Source organism: Taudactylus pleione, unplaced genomic scaffold (assembly GCF_031769625.1).
Source record: "Taudactylus pleione unplaced genomic scaffold, aTauple2 ptg000016l, whole genome shotgun sequence".
Taxonomy (NCBI): domain Eukaryota; kingdom Metazoa; phylum Chordata; class Amphibia; order Anura; family Myobatrachidae; genus Taudactylus; species Taudactylus pleione.
Window position 1 is genome coordinate 15,052,371 of NW_028284418.1, and position 20,247 is coordinate 15,072,617.

Consider the following 20,247-nt stretch of genomic DNA (forward strand, 5'->3'; position numbering starts at 1 on the left):
AATTTGTATACCTTGCCCATGACGGCTGCGAAAATGCGCTGAATCGCCCCCACTGACCACAAATGTAGAGAATGCCAATCCGAAATAGCAATAGAAGGATATTTTGTGAAGAAAATGAGTCTAAAATATATAGGTAGAATCTGAACTTTGTGCAATACACCAAGGACTACCGCCAGCAGATCAATAGTGAAGGCCCCACGGAACGATATTGCTAACGATCCGACGGATCGGAATGATAAATCAGCAATATTGTTCCGTGTGTATGCACTATATGTGCATTGCGCGCTCCCATGGGGTCGTCAGTCGCTTCACCTCATCTTTTGAACATGCAGAAAGATCAAGCGATGCGGCTGATGATCCCATGCAGCACTATGCGGCAGGGGCCAGCATGTCGAGCACCAGATCGCCCAGTGTGTAGGGACCACCCAATATGTTGGCTCTGGGATCGTGCCATGTGTGGGCACCTTTTTTTTTTTTAAATTGAGTAAATTTTTATTGGTTTATAGAAATACATTAACAAATAACCAAACAAAAGAAATAATAAAAAATATATAATAAAAAAATAAAAATAATAATAATAACATATATATATATATATATATATATATATATATATATACACACATATACATACACACGCACATACATACATACATACTTATACACATATACACATAAATACATAATCAAATAACAGTATCTGGAATATAAAACCTAGATCTACAAACTTCATCCCAGATCCATTGCTTATAAAAAATATAATATTAATGTGTATACCAAAACAATAAACATAGAGAATATATATACATACATACATATATATATATATATACACACACAAAACATAGAAAATAAATAAAAAAATACCACACTATACAAATATTGGAATATTGTCAAAAATAACACCTGAAAAATTGGCAAAATCAACTAGATCCCAATAAATTCTCAACTTATCACACAGCACATTACCTCCAACAAAGTAATAATCTACCTCATTATCCTAACAATAATATACCGGTCAATCATTAGGCAATGCACGGGCATAACAGGATTTAAGCCAACTGCTCCAGATACGTTCATACTTCTTCTCAGCTTTGCGACAAATAAACACATGTTTTTCATGTTCAACAGTGGTACGGACCAAGGACAGCCAAGCATTATAATCTGGTCCTGTAGGAGCCATCCACAACCGAGCCACACATACCTTAGCTAGTGTACACATATTGACAATGTATTGTTTAAGATATCTGTCCACTACCTCATCGTCCATAGAGCCTAAACAGCACGTCAATGGCGTAGCTAAAGTGGGAGCAATACCTGTATTGGACAAAACTCTCAGAACCTTATTCCAAAAAGTGCTAACCACCGGACAATCCCATAGAAGGTGTCAGAAAGTACCGTTACTAATTTTACACTTACTTATTTACTACAGGGCATATGTCAGATGCTCTCCCCCCAAATTTTAGCAAACGAACAGGAGTTAAATAGGTACGGTGTAGAATAAACAGTTGAATCTGTTGAAATCTTATAGAAGTCGTGGAAATACGAGGAGCTTCTACAGCATTATCCCATTCCGTATCAGTTATAAGGCCAATATCTCTCTCCCACTTTGATCTAAGATGTGGTAAACTATCCTTATGATAAGAAGACAATATATAGGAGTATAAGTAAGAAAGCGTCTTCCGGGGACCTAAAGATAAAAGGAATGACTTCAATGGGGATATTTGAATTAGAGGAGGGCCATCTGAAAATTGAGCCGAGAGAGCATGCCGTAATTGTAAATATCTATATAAATATGATTGAGGGAGATGATGAGCTTCTTGGAGTTTTGCAAAAGATTTAAGAATTGAAGTGTCATATAAATGACCCAATGTAGTTACACCGTTAGAACCCCATGTCACCTCAAGCTGTAAAGAGGCCAGTTCAGGTAATATATGATAACTACATAGAGAAGTGTCTGGATCTAATCCCGTAAACTGTAGAATACTAGATACCAATTTCCATATCTTAATAGCTTGCATCAACAGGGAAGGGCCTTTCTGTATAATTCTACCCGCAAACAAGGCCTGCAATGGTGTAAAGTTAGGGAAAATCTGAGAAACCAACAAAACGTGCAGGGCATTAGGGGAGTCATCTTGAAGCCATAACCGTATATGTGCCATCTGCGCTGCATAATAATAAAATTTGAAATTTGGAAGAGCCAAACCTCCCCCAGACCTAGATCGGGTCAGAGCTGCCAGTTGAATACGTGGTCGACAATTCACCCAGACCAATGAAGAAAGAAGACTATTCAAACGCCTAAACAAAGTATCTGTAATAAAAACAGGAGAATGCTGCAAAACGTACACAAATTTTGGCTGCACCACCATCTTTATTAAGTTAATTCTACCAGTAACGGTAAGAGGGAGCCGGCGCCAGGACTGAAGTTTGCCCTTTAAGTAGACAAACAGGGGCTCAACATTCAAATGTGTGGGCACCTTAAGAGGTTTCACCGTTCCTCCCAAAAATGTCAATAGATTAACGTGTAAATGACCCACACATGCATGTCCATGTAACACAATTCAAATGGACAGGCACGCCTGCGTTTCTCCAACCATCCCCCGTCACCTTCAAACGCTGACTACCTGTCACTCACTCTGCCAGTGATCGCGCTGAACGAAAAAAAAATGTGGATCACAGGGACCCCTCACTTTAAATAATTGGGGTCCTACACCACACAGTGTCTGGGTCCCATCACAATTTATGCCTCACTGCCTGGAGCGCGTAAAAAACGCGCTATAGCCCATATTTTGCACTGAGAGTGACATGGGGAGAAGGGAACAGGGGTGGGAGGGGAGAGTACACAGGACAGTAGAAGGGGTACAGAAATGGAGAGAGGGGAACAGGGGGCACAGGTGGGAGGGCAGAGTACACGGGAGAGCAGAGCAGGTACAGACATGGGGGAGAGGGGAACAGGGGACACAGAGGTGGGAGGGCGGAGTACACAGGAGAGCAGAATGGGTAGAGACATGGGGAGAGGGGAATAGGGGGCACAGGTGGGAGGGCAGAGTACACAAGAGAGCAAAAGGGGTACAGACATGGGGAGAGGGGAATAGGGGGCACAATGGAGCTGGAGAGCAGAAGGAGTACATAAATGGGGAACAGGTGGGAGGGTAGAGTACACAGGAGGGCAGAAGGGAAAAGGAGAACGGGGGGCACAGGGGTGGGAGAGGAGACTACACGGGAGAGCAGAAGGTGTACAATAGTTTGCTCCACTATTATTATAATAGGACACAAGTCAAACAGGGCACTAGTGGGTGCTGCAGCGTATTGCCTCCTGTGCTAAAATAAATATAAGTACCACTTACCTGCGGTCAGTAAAAGTGATACTGCCTACACAGTCACATGGGCGAATGATGACATCAGGGTCCTTCTACTGAAGGGGATATATCCACTACGGAATCGGTATGAATTACCTCTGGTCCGGTGGTTCAAATCCCGACAGTGGCTGGCCGACATGGCTGAAAATCCAGATCGTCCCAAGGTAAGTATTTACTAACCTAACCTACCCCCCCCAACCCTACTTAGGGGTGCCTAACCCTAACCTCCCCCAGTGCCTAACCCTAATCCCCCCTTCCCCACCGCCTAAACCTAAGACCCCCGGGGGGTGCCTAACCCTAAATCCCCCCCGAGGGTGCCTAACCCTCCCTCCCCCTAGCTGAACCCTAAGTTTCCCCCCTGGAGCCCTAAACCTAACCCTCGCCACCCACCCCGGTGCAGCTGTCCGCAGCGGCACCCGGCATCACTTCGGTCGGGATGCCGGGCGTCGGTAAAATGACAGTCTAGATTTAGGCGCCTATCATTTAACCCTTGCCGGGATAAAGCAGTCGGGAAGCTGGCTGTCGGGATTAGGTCCGCCAGCTTCTCGACTGCGTACCATCCACTACCACTGGGGTAAGGTAGGAGAAGGCATGATCCGCCGCCCCTACACCGAGAGCAGCGCGGACGTCAGATGGAATGCACAGCTGGCAGCGATTGAATCATGAGATTCCGCCGGCGGCGATTGGTGAATGCTGCCGGCAGTGATTGGCTGCTGCGCCCGCTGTGTGTGCGCCGCAGCAGCCAATCACCACCAGAAGTGATTGGCTGCTCTGCGGCAAGCACACAAGTGAGGGACTCGCGACAAGGACCTATGGGACCCGGTCGTTTTTACAAACAGAGTCACTCACTACCTGTATAGCGTAAAAACGCGCTATAGCGCGTATTGTGCAATCACTGCTCTGCGATGGTTTACCGTGCTCTGCATAATTGCAGTGCTATCGCAGTGTAGCCTTCGCGCACGCGCAGTACACAACAATCGGCCAACTAAGTGCGCTGTTGCAGAACAGATTTGGCGTAAGGTTCTATTCCTTTTTTATGCTGTATATTCAAGTGCGCTGTTGCAGTTGCGATCAGGCCCAAGGTGTGGGACACTTTCCTTAAAATTACTTCATTTCTTTCTCATGAAAAGCAAGTGGCCAATAAAGTAAATTGCAGTTAAGAAAACCTGATGAATTAAAAGTGGCTGCTGTTATGGTGGGTACACACTATACAGATATATCTGCAGATGATAATTGTTTGTACACACTGAACAGCCATCATCTGTGTCTGCCCGCAGGTCCCGGCGACCAGGGGGCGTGTCCCACCCTCCTCCTTGCGGCTGCCGCTCTGTGTGTATGGGTGGTCTGCCGACCGCCCGCACACACCGGCCGATGGACAGATATGTCTGCAGACATATCTGTCCATCGGCTGTGCAGCACAGCCAATGCGATATGTCGGTGAACGCCGACGTTCCCCAACATATCGCAGGTACACACTGCCCGACGGGCAGCAGATACATTGGCCAATCAATTGATCGGCCAATGTATCTGTCAGTGTGTATCCAGCTTTAGACTCAGCAGTGATGAAATAAATGAGCACCTTATCTCAGAGTAGCGTTGGGTACAAAAGCCTGACTTTTGACAATCAGATCGGTTGTGACTGTAGGTAAACACTTTATATATTTTGGAAGGGAGATGGAATAGTAATCTGGTATTTTTCAGAATATGAGCAATATATAACTGCTAGAATAAATATGGAAATATCGTGGAGGGATTAGGGAGATAGAGGGAGAGATTACAGATGTTAGTAAAAGCTGGGATGAGCACAGGAGACAGCAATCAACTGACTGCGTAGATACTTTCTGTTCATTTGTGAAATGGAATGAAGAGAAGGTGCATTCAGATCTTCTTGTTCTTGTCTTTTGAGCAGGAAGCAATATTTTAGGCAGTCATTGTGATTGGAGGAGCTTTGTGGGAAGAGATTCAATTAATTTAAAAAGTTAAGTGGAATTCACAAATATCTCATATTAAAGATTCTAAAAGATATACTTAAAATGTCCATATTAACCTTACATTTACATTATTTTGTATATCCCAGCTCCTATTCACTATAATTGAGCCCATCACTGCTGGCAGACACAAAACATATTATGCAGGAATAGCTTTAATATCAATTTAATTTAATTCTAAAAATGTTATAAACAGGCTAAGATTTTAGGTAAACAGCTCATTGAATTCTAGTATGTCATTAAGACACATGGGGCCCAGTGCTTAATGAGCTGTTCTCTCAAGAGGCCTAATTATTGAATCCACAGATTAATACCCCTTTTCCCCCTAAATTCCAGGTCTGACCCAGAGTTGGAACAAAGAGCCTGATTCAGAGCCGGTCGCTCTGACCAGAGCGCTCGCTCTGAATCAGGGCCCTTCTCCCTAAACATGGAGCGGCCTCCTAGCCGCTCATATAGCTGTGGGTGACCACCCACAGCTATAGCGAGCTGCCATGATGATGGTCTTTGACCATCGCAACCATCGGGCTTGCAACAAGACCCTGCGGTCGGATATTCCCGAGTCGGCGCCGCACACACCGGAGTCGGGTCTGCATAGACCCGGCTTTTCCGGAGTGAAAGTGGTCGCTTGGAGATGATGTCATATCCAAGCGCCACTGAAGCCAGACCATTTGGCCGGCTAGCAGCGCACTCCAGGTCATCGTGACCCGGACTGCGCTGTTCTCACAGCAGGGTTTCACGGGCTAAGCCCGTGTTAAAACCTGCTCGTTACCTGGGTTGGATTGCCGGGTCACTCGACCCGGCGATCCAACCCTCTCCCCTATTACACCAGGGAGCTGCCCGGTTAACCCTTCAAAAACCCGGGTTTTAGCTCCGGTGTAAAAGAGGTACAAGGGTCAGAGGTGGCAGCAGAAGTGCCGGCAGTTGCGGCTATTGGCAGTTGCCCGCAAATTGGACAATAATCGACCATCACAGTAACCCTTTGGTTGCACAGAATGGCCGGCTGAACTGAAATACTTTTTTCTGCGTATGACCCAATGAGCTTTTCACCTAAATCCTCAGTCTGGTAATAAATGTGAGCTAATGCTATATGAGCGAAAGAGAAAGAAAGTCTGACAACAATATGTATAGCATTGTTGATAACTTACTAGTGGATACACATAAGTCCATCGACGGTTCGGTCATCAATGATCAAAGGTTTCTAATTGTCGTTGAGAAACTGTCTATGGTGTGTTGCCGCAGCTGCATATCCCCATCTTTCCTTCACTGGTGGCCCCACAGTGATGATAACCATCTAACATCGGCATCAATCTATCGATGGTTAACACTAGTGTTGCATTTCTATTTGTTTGCTCTTTTCCAGGACTAAAGCTAGGTACACACTCTACAACTATTGGGCCTATTTGCCAATAATCGGCTGTTTGGCCCAATTATTGCATAGTGTGTATGAACTATCGTTTCAGCGTTTCACCCATAAACAGGTAGAAAACATTCACAAAAGCATTCTTTTGATTATCCAATTTGTCGGTCAAGACCGAAAATCTCGGTCTCAATTTCCCGATATCAAGCAGTGTGTGTACATTCACATTAACCTGCCCATATTTCCTATGTTGTCCTGTCACTATGTCATCCATTATGTCATTGTGGGCGGACATATGCAAATTCACCAGGTATTTCATTTCAATTGAAAATTTACCCAATTATTGGTTTGATCAAAAACAATCGCACAGTGCGTACATAGGGCCTGATCAGAGCCGCTCTCAAGCGGCCGCTCGTTCGCTCCGAGCGATGTTCGCACAACTGCGCATGCGTATGGGTTGTAATGCGCATGCGCCAACCAGTCATTGCGGTCGGAAATCGAGCGCTCGCAAAATAGCGAGTGCTTGCTAATTTGAGTGACAGGATGAGGCGTATGTGAGTGGTAACAGGGGAAGGTGCTTGAAAACGGGGAGTGGTGATCCGAACGCAGGCGTGCCAAATGGTCAAAACGGGCGTTTTAAGGGTGTGCATAATTAACAAAGCAGAGTCATCGACCACGTCACTTGGTTGTCTCTTAGCCTGAACTGTTCGCATGATTGCGGTAGGATAAACCTACCACAAGCACTGCGAGCAGTTCAGATGCCTTTCGATGTACTCGATTAATCAAATAAATAGCGGAGATGACGTATGATGCGAGCGGTCAGGGGGCGTCTTTACAAAATAGCGAGCGCATGTTTCGTTCGCTCGCTCAGACATAGAGGCGTCAACAGACCGCAAAGAGCGAGCGCTCAATTTAAATAGCCGGCCCCTTTTTCTGACCGAGCGAGCGCAAATAGCGTCCGGCTCTGAATCAGGCCCATACTTAAGTATTTGTGAAAATATCAACATCTCTATTTTTCACACCTAAACCTTTGAGGACAAGTTTATTTTTCTCCTTTTATAATATGTAGCTAGCACCACAGTTAAATTTTTTTTACAAAAAGGATTGCAGCATGGACGATGAAAATGTACATGAAATGTTGACAACCCAGCTATGTAGGACACAACAAATTAAGCATAGAGGAAACGTAACACCACCAACCACATGCTGCCAGTTTTCCATATCACACATGCCCATGCAAATGAGATATGAAGTTGGCAGTGTCAAACGCAGGATTTCTAGATGGGGGTTTCCAAATGCTTGATTTTAGACCAAGTGTGGCCAGTCCATGAGAAGGGCATGATTAGCACTTTACCAGTCAAAATATACGTCATACCAAGTACAGTGTACAGTATGTAATTCTAACATATACAGGCCAACGATCACAGTATGCCATTAGATGCAGCAGTAGGGCCATCCAAGTTTGGGAGTCTGGGGAGCAGCAGAAGAACCAAGCACTGCCCTGAACATATATGTACACATTGATCTCCTTATGCACTGGACTGTGTATTATACCGTATTAATATTTGACCCTATAGATGGTCTACATCACAGGTTCTCAAACTCAGTCCTCAGGACACCAAACGGTGCATGTTTTCCATTTCTCCTCACAGATTCACAAGTTAGACATTAGCTCCACCTGTGGATCTTTTAACATGTGTCAGTGAGTAATGAATACACCTGTGCACCAGCTGAGTAACCTGGAAAACGTGCACTGTTTGGGGTCCTGAGGATCGAGTTTGCGAACCACTGGTCTATATCAATGCACCCTTTAGAGTGCATGTTTTCCAGATTTCCTAGTTGGTGCACAAGTGTATTCATTACTTGCTCACACACAGTGTTCAAAGTGTGCCGGTATGCAACGGTATGACATACCGGCACTACAAGCACTAAACTTTTTTTTACAAGATTTCAGCACTGCCTGCAGCAGTGAAAGGACCCGCAGCCGGTGGCTTTAGCAGTACTAATAATGAGTCTGAGTGACTCATTATAGTATGCTGGCCGGTCAGTCACTGCGGGCCTTAACAACTGGCAGGGCCCCCTTGTCAGTCTGTGATTATCACAGTGGAGCCTGGCACAGAGATAAGATCCACTCTGTGTGCCTTTTAGCTCTGCCCCTACAGCTCCTCTCCCTCATTGTGATGCGTGACATCACTTGCTGCCACCGCCCACATGGTGGGCAAGGCCTACCGGCTGAGCCTAGTTCCTCTTCAGCTAATGGCCCTGGACGTCTGCCGGCCAAGGAGAGACAGCTGAGCAGCAGAACAACAGAGGCCACAGCTCCGTTGGCTCAGCCACTCCAGATGTGAGTTCAGCATCGCGTCCTGTGCGGAGAAGCAGGTGGTGGGGCTGGATGGCTCAGAGACCTATGTGCAGCCGCTCTCCATGTCCCAGAACCGGGCCCGCCTGGCGCAGTGCATAGACATCTGCCAGGACTACGAGGAGGAGCTGGAGGATGGAACCGAGCAGCGGGGGAGTGACTAGGAGCAGCCACAGCAGGAGGAGGAAAAAGGTGACATATATATGTATATCCCGGGCATATCACTTACTGTACATAGACTGTCCCCCCTCAATGTCCCTTGTATATATACAGTCCTCCCTTCCTGTCCCCCTGTGTGCGCAGTCCTCCCTCACTGCCCCACCCCTGTGTGCCTCACCAGAAGCAGGGAGTGAAAAGTGCAGGGTTAAACAGGGATAGAGAGTATGAGTGATGCAGGAGGCAAGTAAGGGAAAGTGGAAGAGAAGCAGGGGTGGCGCGAGACATTAAGGAAATGCTGACACGACCCCGTGTTAAGTGGCCACACCCCTCTAGATGCATGGCCACACCCATTTTGTTTGCACACGCATATAGGCTCCCTCCATATCCTCACGTCGATCACTGCTCACATATTTAAAAAAAACAGGTGGTGCTAGTAATTTAATTTGTGACACTGAGAGGATCTTAAAAACATATATCTTTAGTATTATAAGCTATTTCTATTGTGGTCATCATGGTGTGGGCTGGGAGAGGGTGGTTTCCAGGCAACCGGAACCCCCCCTGCTTATGCCTATGGGGGGGGTGCAACACGGTTTATACTGAAGCCGTAAGTGTTGTCATGTGTTGTCATGAAAATAACCAAATTGGTGTTTTATAAACATAATGAATTTGTTGTGTTTAAGTTCATTCAAAACTTAAGTGTATTTTATAATTTAAAATTATATCAATTCCATTATACCAGTGGTTCTCAAACTCTGTCCTTAGGACCCCACACAGTTCATGTTTTGCAGGTCACCCAGGTGCATTCATTACTCACTGACACATTTTAAAAGAGCTACAGGTGGAGCTAATTATTTCACTTGTGATTCTGTGAGGAAACCTGGAAAACATGCACTGTTTGGGGTCCTGAGGACGATATAGCACAGGTTCTCAAGCTCTGTCCTCAGGACCCCAAACAGTGCATGTTTTCCAGGTCTCCTCACAGAATCACAAGTGCAGGGCCGATGCTACCATTAGGCAACCGCCTAAGGGCATCGGCCACTGGAGGGCGCCGCCGAGTCCACAAAAAAAAAAATGAATGGCTTAATTCAAGGCAGAGTGGCATATAATGAATTTGTGGCACAGCTGTGTGGCATATTATGAATTTGCAGCCGTGTTAAGAGATACATTATGATTGTGGCGCTCTGCTGTTAGTAATATTCTATATAGTATATTATGAACTTGGGACACTGCTGTGAGGCATGTTATTTAACTGGGGAGACTGATGCGTGGCATATTATGAATTGGAGGGAGCAGGGGCGGTTGGTAAAATGTTGCCTGGGGCGCCCGGAAACCTTGCACCGGCCCTGCACAAGTGATATAATTAGCTCCACCTGTGGATCTTTTAAAATGTGTCAGTGAGTAATGAGTACACCTGTGCACCTGCAAAACGTGTACTGTGTGGGGTCCTGAGGACCGAGTTTGAGAACCACTGAATATAGGGATGAACATCAGAAGCCTATTATGGAATGGCAGACCCTCCAACATGACCTGTTCCATCGGGTACACAATGCTCCTTGACTTACCTTTTAATTTATAATTGCCGTCACCTGCGTTGAAAAACCCTTCTCATCAGTTAACTACTGTAGTTCAACACAGGTGACTGCAATCATAAATTAGGTGGGAAGTCCACCTGATTGAAGGGGTTATGTTGGAGGGTCTGGAGTGGTGGTCAGGCTTCCAACACCAAATCTTCTGATGCAATGGTAACTAATCTTTGCATTAAAAAGCCATTAGATGGAAGTACAATCATGATGGTTTACGCATGCGCAGAAATCCCGGCTTGTGTGTGCGCAAAAGAGACCTGTGGTATCGCTGTGGCCAGACCATATTTTACATCAGAAGATCATCACTATTACCATCAATGTTTTTGTTGCGATGGAAGTGTTTTTTCCATTTATTGGCATCTTTCCGATGTTAGCCACCATCGAATGATATGGTAGTCTACCATATCATTCGATGGTGGCTAACATCGGAAAGATGCCAATAAATGGAAAAAACACTTCCATCGCAACAAAAACATTGATGGTAATAAACCATCTATTATAAATATCCATCCCCAATATGAAATGCCTCATCAATTTGCTGATCCTCTTTAGTCTGCGGAGAGGGTAGTATATTGCATAATTTGATAAGCACAAAACGAAAGAGGCGCATGGAGACAATACAATCAAAGGGATCAATCCTATTCCATGCAATGTACTCGCAGGTGCGAGTCAGTATGACAATGGCCGCGCTTGACAGCAACCCGGATTCACCTAAAAGTGCTCGCAGCCCCATAGGGCTCTGAGCAAAATTAAGCGAATTTGGGTTCGCGAAGGGTGCAAGGTGCCGGTCCATGCCTGCGCTTTAACGCCATTGCAACGGCAACTCGCACTCTTTGCAAGGAATAAAATGACCCCTAAAAGTGTTCTGTTAATGCTGTTCGCTGAATACAGTTAAATGAGTTATATTTACTTCTGCACAACATATCTATCATTTGTAGTTTACGAAAGATATGTACATATACAGCCTATAAACAGAACTGTACAGACCTGATACTGTCAGAGTACATCAACCTAGGGGCCAGACTGAGTCAGCAATCAGTAACTGATGCAGTGATATTATGTGCATCTACCAGAAAGCCCGGACAGTACACATGGTCACTATTACGTGTCCTCACCTCCGCAGATCGTGATTCCGCAGTTTTAAAGAAGCCGCTGTAATCACTGTCACAATTCCTGTTTAAGATTCTAGGCTGCACCGCCTCGCTCAGGCCTCGGCTCCATAGCAACCAATTCAGGCCTCACCGCTAATCCTGGCCGCGTTTCCATAGCAACTACAACTCCAATCCAGTTCCGTCTCACTGCTACACTGGCCTCCTCTCCATAGCAATCGTCGTCCCCATAGGGTGCACTGAGAACAGATTCCCCGATAGCACAAACAATAGGATAGGAACAGTTCCGAGGCATTTCTCACCTCTAGTATTAGCTCCCTGCCAGATGTTCATATTTTAGAAAAAGACAGGCATGTTTTGTTGTGTGTATGTGTATATATATATATATATGTATATATATATATATATATATATATATATATAATTTTTTTATAAATCTAAGAAAAGTTGAAAAATATCATGTTTGAAATAATTTTTTTCTATTTTCCTCCCTGGTTTCCAAAAGACCACATATTTGCAGAAACGATGTCCATGAGCTACATGAATAAACTGATAATTTATACATTATACTGGTTTAATGTATAAAATATAACAAACAATAAACAGGTCAACATTTAAAATATTTCAAACAGTAAAAAAAACATTCAAATAGTAAAAACATTAAACCAGTAAAAACATTAAAACAGTAAAAATATTAAAATAACAAGTGTATCTTAAACAATTTTTCCTTTTTATTTACAGAATTATATCAAGCGCAAAAGAGCACAAATTCTTAGCAGGGTTCTTGGAGACTTACCACAACCATGACTGTTTGTGGAAGGTCAAGTCGAAAGACTATACCAACAAGAAGGCAGAGGATGTATATAGGTCATAGTTATGGTACTACGACCTGCTCCGGTTCTTTCATGATCAGGACCCGCAAAGACCATCCCAGTGTCTGATAGTGGAGAACGTGGCAGAAGAGGCAGGAGAGGACACAGAAGAAGCGAGTGAACTGTCTTCTTTCAATGTGTAAGTACAAATACAGCGCATAAACACTATGCCAAATGTTTTTAAATAAAGTCCATTCACAGTGCCAAATTGTCCACAATAGTTCATTGGAGACAGTCCTTCTGCCATGGCCTCCACTCCATTAAAATAGGCCAGGTATTGCTCCCTGACCTCTTTAGCTCACGCAGTCCCCATTGTTTCCAGATTTCCAGGTGCTCACACAGAGGGCAATAGGAGTCTCCTCTGGCTGGTCATGGTCATCTGGCATAGCTGTGCCTGATGTCCTTTGGTGGGTAGTTTTGCGCCTTAGAAAGTTGTGCAGGACACAGCATGCCAAGACTACCCAATCAATTTTGTCCACGCTATGTTGCTGGCGGTGTGGAAGATGCAGAATCGATTACCCAGGATGCCAAAGGTGTTCTCTACAATCCGCCATGCCCTGGATAGCCTGTTCTTATATATGCGCTTCTCTTTGGTCAGGCCCCTTTGAGTGTATGGCTTCATTAAGTGTTCATGTAGTCCAAACGCCTCATCGGCCACAAATATAAAATTGAGGCCGTGCTTCGTTTCCTCCACAGATGGCAAGTTTAGGGTCTTGGAGGTGAGCCTCTTTTAGAATACGGTTTGTTTCAAAGACAAAGCATGGCCATTCTTGCCAACATCAACAAAGATGAACTCGTAGTTGGCATTCACCACCGCCATCAGAACAATACTAAATTTTTTTTTATAATTGTAGTAATAAGATCCGCTGTTGGCAGGTGGGGTTATGCGGATATGCTTTCCATCAATTTCTCCCCTGCAGTTTGGGAAATTGCAATGCGTAACAAATTCATCAGCGATGGCTTTCCACTCCTCCACCGTTGATGGAAACTAGAATAAAAAAATTAAAAAAAATTATTTACAACATGATATTTATGCAACTTTTTTCTCCCCTCTAACAGTCTTCTACACCAGACCTGAACCTCAGCCCTACCCCCCAAATGGCTACCGTGACTGAAAGCAAGGGTGAATCAAGTCAACCACCAAGCAAGAGGAGATATCAGAGCAAAGCAATGACCTATCAGTCAACGTCATTTCTACTTCTGAAGCAGGTGGAACAGGCGCTATGAAAACCGCAAGGCAATTTTCACAACCTAAGCACCCATATAGCAAGTTTGATACGAGTTATGGATCCGTTTCAGAAGATTCACTTTGAGCGTCTCTTGTATGGGGGATAATATGGGGAAAAACCAAACAGCTGGCCAGGACCACATGGCTTACTGATGAGCCTCTGCCCCAGCCTGTTCAGGTCATTGGTCTCTCCCCATCACAGTATAACTTCCCAGCCACCTACCGGCCCACTACAGTGATGGGTCCAACCCACTTACCCTACTACCCAACCCACTTACCCTGCTCTCCAACCCACATACCCACCCACATACACAGAGGCTGTCTACAGAGCCATGCTGGAGGCATACGATGGGCTGCCTCAATTTTTGGATTTTTGAGATGCAATCCAAAATTTAAATTTTCTCAAACAATTATCAACAAGTTTTATCTCTACCAATAGCTACTCTATGATATATGGTGGTAATGACACTGATTGGACATGGTTACTAAACACATGTCGTAAGGACAGATTGTTGGAAGCCGGGGCCTCAATCTGGACTTGCGCCATATGTTTCAATTCGGCGTGAGACCCACCATATATCATAGAGCAGCATAGCTATTGGGACAGATAAAACTTGTTGATAATGCAGTTTTAATATTGTTATAACATGATGTTATAACATTATGTTAAATTTAGACATAAGCAGCCTTATTGGTTGTCTCGTTTACAAAATGCAGCCATGTTGGTTGACTTGTTTACAAAATGCAGCCATGTTGGTTGACTTGTTTACAAAATGCAGCCATGTTGGTTGTAGATTGTTTACATTTGTGTGAAAAAAGAAAAAAACATTTTCTTGCACAAGAAAAACGTGTAGTGTTTTTACTTACCCTAAAATATTGGTACTTCAGCACATTCACAATGGCTTTGCAGGTCTCCGGGATGATGATGCCCAAACTTCAGGTCTTCCAGTGACCTTCCTGTAGCCAGGAACCTCAGGGTAGCAATCAGCCTCTCCTCAGTAGGGATGGCCCTCCGCATATTAGTATTCTGCCTCCAGATATAGGGGGTCACTAGACGCAGCAACTCCTGGAAGGAGTTGCAGTTTTCGTCTGGATTGTTCTCCCTAATCTCTATCAACCGCGGCATGTGGGAATGAGTGTCCCTGCTCATCAGCCACTCCTTCATCCAGCAAGACCTCACCCTCCTCCTTTCCTGATCCCTCTCTGCTTCATATAACCATAGGCTAGCAGAAGTGAATAGCAATAGGAATCCATCACCACAGAATGCATGATAGAATACAGAATAGAATGCAGGATAAACACACTTTGTTGAGCCAGGCAAAACAAAGCAGAGCACAATAGCAATGTACAGCGTTCAGCAGGTATACACCAAGCCTCACTAGTCACAGAGCAGAAGCGCACGGACCTAAAATGGCGCCTGCTTTATATACCCCGTAGTTAAGCCCTCCCATTATTTAAATTCCAGCAGATGCATCGTGAGGTTGTTTGCTACTAAACGATATATCGTTAACGATTTGCAGTTAATGACCCATCTATATCGTTTGATCGTTTTTACAACGCAATATTGTTTGTCTGCGAGTGTTGAGGAGTTCAAGGGAATTGTTAACGATATCGGATTGTTACCTATATCGTACCCACCTTTAGTCATCTCACTGGTGAGAGCTAAGACAATTTAAATAGTTTTTTCTTTTACAATGGCATGTATTTTGCCTTTACTAGAATTAATGCAGTTCAGTTTTAGACACTGGCTGGTCAGGACTGGGGTTCACTATCACATGTACAGTGCATTCATTTTTTTGTATATTAACAGGATCACCATCATGTGCTTACATTTTATACAAATGTTACATTTTACTGCATTCCCAGGACTATGTTGCATTCACTATTGTCAGTATTTACTATAAATATTTATAAAAGAGGCCCAGACCATGGATTATCTAAAGCAGAGATGGGGAACCTCAGGCCCAGGGGCCGTATAATACCCGTGGGATCATTTGGTCAGGCCCTCTGAGCTTTACTCTGCTAGCCTCATCTAGCTAGCAGGGTGCCTAGAATGGCACCCTGCAGCCAGAATCTATGTATCAATACCGCCTGGAGCAGCCTTAGGAAGCTTCAGATGGTCACACTGCTGACCTTACAGCTCCCCGAAGCATCCTGAGCATTGCTGTAATCACCTGAGATTGTGGCCCCGCCCCGTGTGACATCACACGGCGGGGTCGTGGCCTGCACCGGCCCCGCAAATAATATTTTCTAAATCAAAATGGCCCTCAGCAGAAAAAAGGTTCCATCCCTGATCTAAAGATTAGCCAATGCTCTGTGGTGGCTGATCACACCCCTTTGGTGGCTGACCACACCCCTTAAGCATAGGCCCCTACCACTGCATTCTAAAATTACTATTTTATGTGTCTATGTGAATTTATATACTGTCTGTACTTATATTTCTTGTTAGTTTTATGCCCTTGTACAGTGCTATGGAACCCTTGTGGCGCCTTATAAATAATAATAAAATAATACAAATTATTTGTACATGTGGCCTTATGCACAGTACCATACATATTGTTCAGTCTGTGTGGTAGGAGAAATATAGGGCCTGATTCAGACCCACTCGCGAGCGGCTGTCCGCTCGCAAGTGGGTCGATGGTCTGCACTGAGCATGCGCACGACGGAGGGAGCTCCGTCGTGCGCATGCGCCAGACGCGACGAGCGAAGGACTTTCCTTCGCTCGTTGTGTCTGATCAAAGGAGGCGTGCTGTCGATGTTAATTGACAGCACGCCCCCTTTGGTGGGCGTGCCGGGGGCGTGCCTCCCTGATGGGGGCGTTCCCAAGGGAACGCCTTCCGTCAGAAGCCGGCCCACTGACATCACTAGTGATGTCAGTGGGAGTGATTTTGGCTCTGATAGAGCCAAAATCACTCCGGGCCTTGCGGTTGAAAACCTCAACCGCAGGCTCCGGCTCGCAGTTTCGATGGTCGCGATGGTCACGACCATCGCGGCCATCAAACTGCACGCTCGTATAGGCTGTGGGTGGTGACCCACAGCTATACGAGCGTCCAGGAGGACGCTCCATAATTATGGAGGGCGGCCCTCATTCAGAGCGTGCGCTCTGCTCAGAGCGTACGGCTCTGAATGAGGGCCATAGTTTAAACTTCACTCAGGCAGGGAAGGATGTGAATGATTACTCTCTCTAAAGAGAGTACTGTAACTGTTACAGTTTCCTTGTGCCAGTTTGAAGGGATATTTGCCATCGTGACTTGGGCTGTCAGTTCTACTTTATGGAAACAAAATAAAATTAGTTAGAAAAGATATAAAACAAAGCTAAACTAAAAAATATTTTATAATATTCAAAATTATTATTATTTTTAAAAATTTAATAATTAAGTACTTTTGTCATTTTTTTTATTTATGTTATTGCATGCTTTGAACAGGGAAGCAATCGCCAACAAGAACCTAAGAATCTAACTGTTAGGGGTAAATTTACTAAAGTGAGAGTTTTTAGAAGTGAGTTTTAAAATTCATGTTGCCCATAGCAACCAATCAGATTCTAGCTATTATCTTCTAGAAGGTGCTATTTAAATGTCAAGTAGAATCTGATTGGTTGCTATGGGAAACATCACTTTTAAAACTCACTTCTAAAAACTGTCACTTTAGTAAATTTACCCCCTAGTGTGCTTAACACTGGCAAGAGCAATGCTGGCACCAGCATCGACCTCTTGATGTCCTATATGCAGCAAAAATGAGATATAGGGCTTTTCACCCTTATATAAAAAGCCCCAAACTTTTATATTTTATCTCAATGCAGACTATGAGCAAACTAAAGAAGTACTGTCTGCTACCTCCTTGTTAGCTTTTTGTCCAATTTTTCACCTAGTAAAGGCCAAACCCATACCTCTCAACATCTTCACTGACACTCTTGAAGTCGAGATCCAGCACACATCTGAAAAAGGGGCGTGTCCAGCACTCCCGGAGATGTTTGGGAGCCCTCAGGGCTCTCCCCACGCTATGAACAGATGCCATGCGCATGCTCTCAGCATCTATTTACCCGCTGCTCTGCTATGTGACAATGCTCCCCCAAACTCCCCCCGCAAATGGGATGGTTCCTGAAAAGCGGGACTCTCCCGCCAAAAGCGGGGCAGTTGAGAGGTATGCATTTCCATTCTCTAATATTTACATTAGATAAATAGAGATGTAGATAAAAAAAAGGTTAAAGTCCATTTAATGGTGCATTAAAGAGAATTTTCAAGGAAATGGTCCCATGCAGTGGCGACTTCAGGCGTGGGGCTGCAGCGCAGTCCAAAATTCAAATAGGGGAGCCACTTCAACTACCAGTGAGTCCCAGCCATCTAAGTTTGGCAGTGTTTGAAATGGCAGTTGGGGTGGCTCCCCTATTTGAATTTTGGACTGCGCTGCAGCCAGGGCCGGATTAAGGTCTGTGGGGGCCCCTGGGCAACAAACATGTGGGGGCCCTTATTAAATGTGACGAACTGGGGGTATGCGCAGTGGGGACCTCAGTAGTGTTAGTGCCCACAGTAGTGGTGCTCTTTATGCAGCGCACCCAATAGTAGTGCTCCCTATGCAATTCTCCCATTAGTAGTGCCCCCATTAGCTATGCCCCAAGTAGTAATGCCCCCTGTGGTAGTGTCCCAAATAGTAATGCCCCCTGTATAAATACCCCCAGTAGTAATACCACTGTAGTTGTGCCCCCAATAGTAATACCACCCAGTAGTCATGCCCCCTGTGTGTGCCCAATAGTAATGCCCCCTGTCTAAATGCCCTCAGTAGTAATACCCCTGTAGTTGTGCCCCCAGTAGTAATGCCCCCAGTAGTCATGGCCCCTGTGGTAGTACCCTCTGTATAAATCCCCCCAGTAGTAATGCTCCCCCCCAAGTAATGCCCCAGTAATGCTCCCCCCCGAGTAATGCCCCCAGTAGTAATGTTCCCCCCGAGTAATTCCCCTAGTAGTAATGCCCCCTCCTGAGTAATGCCCCCAGTAGTAATGCTCCCCCCCTGAGTAATGCCCCTAGTAGTAATGCTCCCCCCCGAGTAATGCCCCCAGTAGTAATGCCACCCTCTGAGTATTGCCACCAGTAGTAATGCACCCCCCCGAGTAATGCCCCCAGTAGTAATGCTCCTCCCCCGAGTAATGCCCCCAGTAGTAATGCTCCCCCCGAGTAATGCCCCCAGTAGTAATGCTCCCCCCGAGTAATGCCCCCAGTAGTAATGCTACCCCCCCGAGTAATGCCCCCAGTAGTAATGCGCCCCCCCGAGTAATGCCCCCATTAGCAATGCTCCCCCCGAGTAATTCCCCCAGTAGTAATGTGCTCCCCCCGAGTAATGCCCCCAGTAGTAATGCTCTCCCCCGAGTAATGCCCCCAGTAGTAATGCTCCCCCTTGAGAAATTCCCATAGTAGTAATGCTCCCCCCCAAGTAATGCCCTCAGTAGTAATGCTCCTCTCCCCCGAGTAATGTTTCTAGTAGTAATGCCTCCTCCCGAGTAATGCCCCCAGTAGTAATGCTCGAGTAATGCCCCCAGTAGTAATGCTCCCCCCACCCCCCCGAGTAATGCCACCAGTACAATAGCCTCTTGCACTAAAAAAGAAAAAGAAAAAAAAAGAGCTATTACTTACCTTAAGCCCCGCTCCTGCTGCCGTCCACATCACTCGGCTGCTGCTCTGCACCATGGGAGAGACGACGATGTCTCTCCCATAGTGCACTGCGTGAGCCGGAGCCCTCCAGTCCAGTCTCCGGCTCCCGCTGCGGGGAGTGAGCCGGGCACCTGCTGGTTACAATCAGCGGGCGTCCGGCAAATGGTGCCTCCTTGCGGCTCCGGGGTTAGGTTGGCAGGAGGAGGCAGAACTGGTTCCGTCTCCTCTGGTTCACTTTAACTCCCTGAGGTGTGGGGGCCCTCCAGGTGTGGGTGCCCAGGGACTATCGCCCCTGTCGCCCCCCCGTTAATCCGGCCCTGGCTTCAGCCCCACCTCTGGAGCCGCCACTGGTCCCATGTATAGATAAGATAGAGCACCAGATTCAACCTTATCTGGTTATGTTTCCAGTGTTATGGGGCTACCATGGAATGTTTTGCTGTATGGAGCCAGCATCTGCCCTTATTGTTAAGGTAAAGAAATACAAATCTGATGATAAAACACAGATGCCTGAGTTTAATTGAAATGCAGACTGTCCCTTATTTGTCATTAGATCATTTGTCTCTAACACAACAGAGGCACTGCCACAGACTG

The 20,247-nt window shown here is 45.5% G+C and overlaps 1 protein-coding gene and 1 long non-coding RNA gene across 3 annotated transcripts in view; one reads left to right on the plus strand and one right to left on the minus strand.

Annotated features, from left to right (window-relative positions):
- The window catches only part of CCDC57 (coiled-coil domain containing 57), an 82,322-nt gene extending 70,200 nt beyond the window's left edge, over positions 1-12,122 (minus strand). Inside the window, exon 1 of one of the 2 annotated variants that reach the window (XM_088474935.1) lies at positions 11,921-12,122. Coding sequence is in view for 1 of the 2 variants with exons in the window: in XM_088474934.1 (XP_088331060.1) it covers positions 11,793-11,812 (20 nt within the window). In the remaining variant the exon portion in view is untranslated. Of the gene's footprint in view, positions 1-11,792; positions 11,899-11,920 lie in introns of those variants that run through there. The other variant, XM_088474934.1, reaches the window with a different exon arrangement.
- LOC148540942 (uncharacterized) lies at positions 10,909-14,231 on the plus strand. The gene is made up of 3 exons (XR_015878816.1): positions 10,909-10,964; positions 12,656-12,925; positions 13,846-14,231. It is a non-coding gene; the product is annotated as an uncharacterized LOC148540942 (long non-coding RNA).
- The last annotated feature ends 6,016 nt before the right edge of the window (positions 14,232-20,247 follow it).